This window comes from Mesoplodon densirostris, chromosome 8 (genome assembly GCF_025265405.1).
Source record: "Mesoplodon densirostris isolate mMesDen1 chromosome 8, mMesDen1 primary haplotype, whole genome shotgun sequence".
In the NCBI taxonomy this organism is placed as follows: Eukaryota; Metazoa; Chordata; class Mammalia; order Artiodactyla; family Ziphiidae; genus Mesoplodon; species Mesoplodon densirostris.
The window spans coordinates 37,333,777-37,339,776 of record NC_082668.1 but is presented as its reverse complement, the minus strand read 5'-3'; the positions used below and the strand labels follow the sequence as shown (position 1 = coordinate 37,339,776).

At 39.3% G+C, this 6,000-nt stretch overlaps 1 protein-coding gene across 2 annotated transcripts in view; it reads right to left on the bottom strand.

Moving 5' to 3' along the window:
* Nucleotides 1-335: 335 nt before the first annotated feature.
* The window catches only part of SATB2 (SATB homeobox 2), a 194,384-nt gene continuing 188,719 nt past the window's right edge, over nucleotides 336-6,000 (bottom strand). For both annotated transcript variants that reach the window (XM_060106190.1, XM_060106189.1), the window contains exon 11: nucleotides 336-3,369. In XM_060106190.1, the coding sequence (XP_059962173.1) occupies nucleotides 2,908-3,369 (462 nt within the window). In that variant the 3' untranslated portion in view covers nucleotides 336-2,907. The remainder of the gene's footprint in view (nucleotides 3,370-6,000) is intronic.

Here is a 6,000-nt window from a genome sequence, read left to right as displayed (position 1 = left end):
TCCAGGATGTGAGCATGCATACGTTTATAAACACACAGAGGTGCACATACATTCACATGTGCAATTAAATTCTTGCATTGGACAGGACTCAAACATCTGTAATTGCAGGTACAAGCTGTCTTGTAAATAAAGGAGTGGATTTTCCTTACACTCACCAGGTCTCATGCCACACAAACAATCAAGTGGGAAAGAGGGCAATGCCCAGTAAAATACTTGACAAAGTCGTATTTTTTGAATGCATTTTATTTTAACAACCAAAAAATTCTAACAGCCTAACAATGCACATAAGTTAAAAATTAATTATCACTTAGTGATAACAAAGATAGTTGATTTACATGGAAAAAAGAACATTTACAATATGTTAATCCTTATTCACATTGTTGATATCGCAATAAAACACAATTTGTTTTTTCATTTCACAAAAAAAAAAAGGTGGGAAATTGTGCTTTGTCAAGAGGCACTACAAGAGAAAGTTTCTTCTTCCAAATAGATATTATATGACAGATATTGAATAAATAGACATATATGCATTGTAATTCGCAAAGATCTGGCAAGACCACAGGCTAAAATGCCCACAGATTCACTTAGAACCACTGCAAACTTGGCAGTGAAATTAAAAAATAAAAGGCAAGACTTAGCATTGAAAAATACCTAATAAATTTTTGGTTGAAGTGTAAAAGATACCAAATGCGGATGCCATCGATAGATGAACCACCTTGTAAGAGCTTGGCAAAATCAGTTTCCATTACGTGTACAGAGTGACCTTCAGCAACAGTGTAAGAAGACAATTTGGAAAAGAGTAACTCGGGTATCAGGAAGCAGCAACCATGGACTTTCTGATTAAAGCTGCAGCATACTACAGAAATAGGAAGGATGGGCCCAGGGCTTGACTGCAAACAACCATCCTTTTGCAAAGGTATATGACGCTCATGTCAAGATAATTTTTTAAACATCGTTATTTGAAAAAGTACAGGAAAATGTCCCTTTAAAAACTCCAGAGGTTACTGAGCAGCTAGAATTAGCTTGTATTGCAACATGTCTTCTCCCTGTATATTGTAAGCTCTGAGTTAATATCTACACATAGAGGTTTGTTTTTTTTTAACTCTGACCTTTTATACCTTTCAAATATATAAATAGTATTAACAGTTATATTACAATGTTTGTGTAGTAAACAGAAAATAACTTTCAAAGTGATATTGCATGAGGTCTTTGAAAAGGTTGCATGACAGCACAACTCTAAAAAAAATCCAACCGTGTGGGACTGTTTGACCGCCACCTTGAAGCATGAGATTAGTTTCACTTGGCCAGTCCTGAAGGTGAGGTCTCCTCTTGCAATGACTAGAAGTAGAAGTGCGAAGTAATGGTTTCTGATGGGAAGCTAGAGGCGGGGGAGGACTATAGTAGATTGCAGCTTTAATGCTCATTCCACTAAATAGCCAGTCGGCATTAGTTCTGCTTTATGTAAGGTAACTGCTATGTAGGTAACTGGGAAAATGTTTCCATTTAGAGGAGTAGGTGATTCCACTGAAATTGCTTTGCTTACTCTATTGCCTGGAGCTGCACAATGATTCAAAAACAGGTTCTTGTTAGGGCTGCCCCCATAGTAGGGAAGGGATGAGGCGCGTGAGAGCAAGGACTAAAAACATCTGGTTAGGTGGATGGAATACGTACAAAGAGGAAGCCCAAAGTGAAACAGAAATGAGAAACGTCTTCTGGGAGATGAAGGGATGGAGATTTATTTGAGAGGGAGCCCCTTTAACTGGGCAGCAACTTCTTTTCTAACTTAATATTACACTGAACTATTTTCTATTTAAAAAAAAAAAAGAAAAAGAAAACAGCAACAATAAACAAGTTTTAAATGAGCAGGCTTATTAATTTTAAGATCTGAAGCCACAAGCAGGTACATAAATTTCACAATAAAATGTGGCTCATACTGTGAATTCCATTTGTCTGACATCAGTATGTCATTTTATTGAGACTGCACTAATGGACAAGTTTTCTCTGTACTGAATTTCAGCTTTACTCATTTGGAATTCCACAGAAATGCATGTGTTCACTACAGTAACGACAAGTTGAATAACGGAATGCGAGTCATTTTAAGTGTGCATTGTGTCTTTAAGATTAATTTGACTGGTATCATTTTAAGGTGCCCTGATTTTTTTTTCACTTTACTTTCTTCTTCTTTCTTTCTTCCTTACTTTTTTTTTTTTTGGCAGTGTTGATTTGTTTTGTTAAATACATACCTCAAAAATTACCCATCAAGCTGCCAGATAGGAAGCCATAGAATTAAAAAAAAAAAAAATCAGGGACAAACACAGAAAATAAATAGGAATTCAAAAATAGTCACCCCACCCTGAGAGCAGGCCGCAGTTTATCAAAAAGCCAAAGCGACTCACTGTGAAGTGGTTTTTTTAATACATAAACAAGTCTCTTCTTTAAGAACTCATTTCACAGTCTATTCTTTCGGATTGTAAAGTTCTCTGTCCCATGCAATTTAATATATATATGTAAATATATAGATATATACATATACATATACACACACACTTGTAGCTTCCTTCATTTATTTCATAGGTCTTTTCATCCTGGAACTTGCCTGGTGTCTCTTCCATAAGTGCAAGGATAATGAAGGCAGAGTCTCCTGTGATTATAATGACTATGATCCAGTCCATTGTAAAGCGTAACACTAGTGTCTTTGCCAAGGCGATGTCTGATTCAGAAATACTGAACTTATTCAGTCTACAGGTGTATCCTGTGCAACAGAGAAATGTCAAAAAAAGGTAAGGAAAACAAAACAGACCAAAAAAAAAGGACAAAAATAAAATAAAGCAAAAAAAAATGTTTTTAAAGAAACTAAAACAGAAAATCCTTGGACCGATGTATTGCTTTGCCTGGTGGCAGTTCACATTATCTCTGGTCAATTTCAGCAGGCACCGCCTTGCTTTTCTCCGCATTCTCCTCCTCAGCCTCCACTTTGTACATCTCCTCCGAGCCTTCCTCGCTGTCATTCTCCTCCGACTCTGTCAGCAGCTCCTCGTCCTTATACTCGGCCACGTCCACCACCGAGCCCAGGTGTTCCTTGAGCTTCCCATGATGCTTCACGTGGTACCGCTGGTTCTGGAAGAACTTGATGATGGTGTGTTTGGGGAGATCCAGCTGAGCAGAAAGAGTGTGGATGGCTTCCTGGTCAGGGTACAGGCCCACGTCATGGATGAAGCTTTGGAGGATCCCGAGGGCTTCCAAAGAGATCTTTGTGCGAGACCGAGGCTTTTTGGTGCAACTGTCTTCAGTCGGAGGAGGTGGGGGAGGCGCTTCTTCTCTGGGAGGGGAGCTCTCCTTGGCTGGCTGAGACTGCTGTCTATGCAGGACCTGATAATTAAAATTTAAACAAGATTAACATGTGATTCACAATCTCACCTTTCAAAAGCCATCATTCCAATGAAATACGTGTTGTCTAGCTAGCACTGTAGTGATGCTGTAGTCATGGTAAGTTCAGGTCTTCTGAAAACTTAAAAGAATTTCTGGAGATTCAGAATCTCATCTACAAAGCAAGAGGTTAATAATAGTAATGTTTCCATTCTGAGGCACAAAGAAGTTAAGTCATTTGTTGCCAAAGGTCATTCGAATTCAAAGGATCTGGCTCCAGGGCCTTGCTGTTAACCAGCGTGGTGTGCCACCTCTCTGAAGCCCAATGACAAAGAAACCGGACCCAGAGGAAAAGTGCAGGCTCTACAAATGAGATCACACGGGCTCATGTCCAGACTCTTCCCCTTAGCTGGGTGTCCTTGTGCAAGACACTGAACATCTTTAAGCCTCAATTTCATCATCTAGGAAAGAAAGATAAGACACTGACTTCCTAGGGATGTTGGAAGGATTAAATGACATAATGCATGTAAAGAACAGTGCTTGCCTTAAACCAGAGGTTGACAAACTTTTTCAGCAAAAGGCCAAATAGGAAATATTTTAGCCTTAGCAGGGCCATACTGTCTCTGTTGTGATGCCTCATCTCTATAGTGTGAGCATAAACAAATGAGCATGGCTATGTTCCAATAAACTTTATTTATAAAAACAGGTAGCAGGGACTTCCCTGGTGGTCCAGTGGTAAAGAATCTGCCTTCCAATGCAGGGGACTCGGGTTCAATCCCTGGTCTGAGAACTAAGATCCCACATGCCGCAAGGCAACTAAGCCCACACGCCACAACTAGAGAGAGAAAAATCCACACGCCACAACTAGAGAGAAGCCCATGCGCCGCAATGAAAGATCCCGCATACCACAACTAAGACCCAATGCGCCAAATAAAGAAATAACTTAATTAATTAATTTAAAAAAAAAAAAACAGGTGGCAGACTGGATTTGGTCCATGGGCCAGAGTTTGTTCACCTCTGGCTTAGGGCAAACATCCGATAAATGATAGTCTTTATTATATCAGCCTCATAATTACTCTTAGAGTATAACAGTGGAATAAGTCAGTATTTGAGTCAGAAAATCAATTCTCCATAAAATTAGGAACAACTTTTGTTTATTTTCTTTTAGCCCTGATCTCAATCCTTAAACAAGAATGTTTTTTAAAAATATAAAAACTTCCAAATTAATTAAAAGACATAATTTTTTATTAAATTATGCCCTTTAAATGACTAGATTATACTCATATAAATGGACCTCCTCAACATTACTGATGTCGAGGAGACAGCAGTGAGTGGTGGCTTGAAGCAAGATTTTGGTTCCCTGCCCAGGAATTGAACCTGGGTAGCCTGGGTGAAAACCAGGAATCCTAGCCACCAGTCCAGCAGAGGCTAGAGAACTAACTACTCATCCTTTGTTCTGCAATCCACTTCCTTTTTTTGTTTTTGTTATCCTTCATGTCAAGGTTTTCTAGTTGTAATTAATTTAAATTTCTCTTTCATATCTACCTATTCCCCACTCATTAGAAAACAAAACAAAACCAAAAAAAAAAAAAAAAAAAAAAACCTCTAGTATTTAAATACTAGATCCAAGTTGGAGCCACTCCTGCCTGGGGTGCCACATCAGCAGATTGAACTTTCATGTTGCTATAAATGCTCTGCTTGACCAGAAACACAGTATCCTGTCAGCAAATCCTCAAATGCAACGCCAGCTCTGGGCTCCATACTCACTTCTTTGTTCTCTGATCTTTCTAAATGAGGTCAGATATGCAACCCCAGACAATCATGCCCTGTTTTCTGTGTCGCCACTTCTAATGCTCTATAAAACTGGCCCCAAATCCCTCCGGAAGAGTGTTCCACTGCTTGTGAGGAACTGTACCCCCTATAACCCATGGATTTTTCCCCTTGAATAAAGGACATCAAACTGATCACTACATTGGTTTAGTTTTGTCATTTGACACTCGTTAGGCAAGCTTATTCTTGATCTTCATAACTGCTTCTTCAGCATCATCTCTACATGAAATAGTTTCCCATTTTAATATTTATTTATGAACTTTTTCAATCTGACTAAAGAAAGAGAAAGCAAGACAAAGGAGATTGTCCAAACAACTCGCCCCTGTCCCCCTCAGAGGCCTTTGTGAGAAGGGCTTCCTGGAGAGGGCGCATGGGACCCTGAAGAGGAACTCAGCTGCTGCTCACACCTTGCAACATCAGTGGCAGTGCTGTAACGGTAAAAGGCTACCAGGAAGGTCCCCATTAGAAAGTATTACGTCAACTCCAAAAGCAAAGACCGAATTTCCTCCACTCAGATCAGTGTCTAATGTCCTGGAAGTTCCCAAGACCTTTAAGAATAGTGAGTTCACTTTTTAAAAAACACATGTTTCTCTTTTACCACTCTCTCCTATTTTAGGTGGTGTTTTCCATGTTGGAGTAACAAATTAAACATTTTCCAAAGTTCAGGGGGAACTCAGTCCAGTCAATGAAGAAGAAAACGTGTCTAGTTACATGAGAGAAGCATTGGTACCACCGCTACCAGCACCACCACACACTATCCAGATGACAAATTTTTTTTAAACTACGAAACATCAACATCAAAGC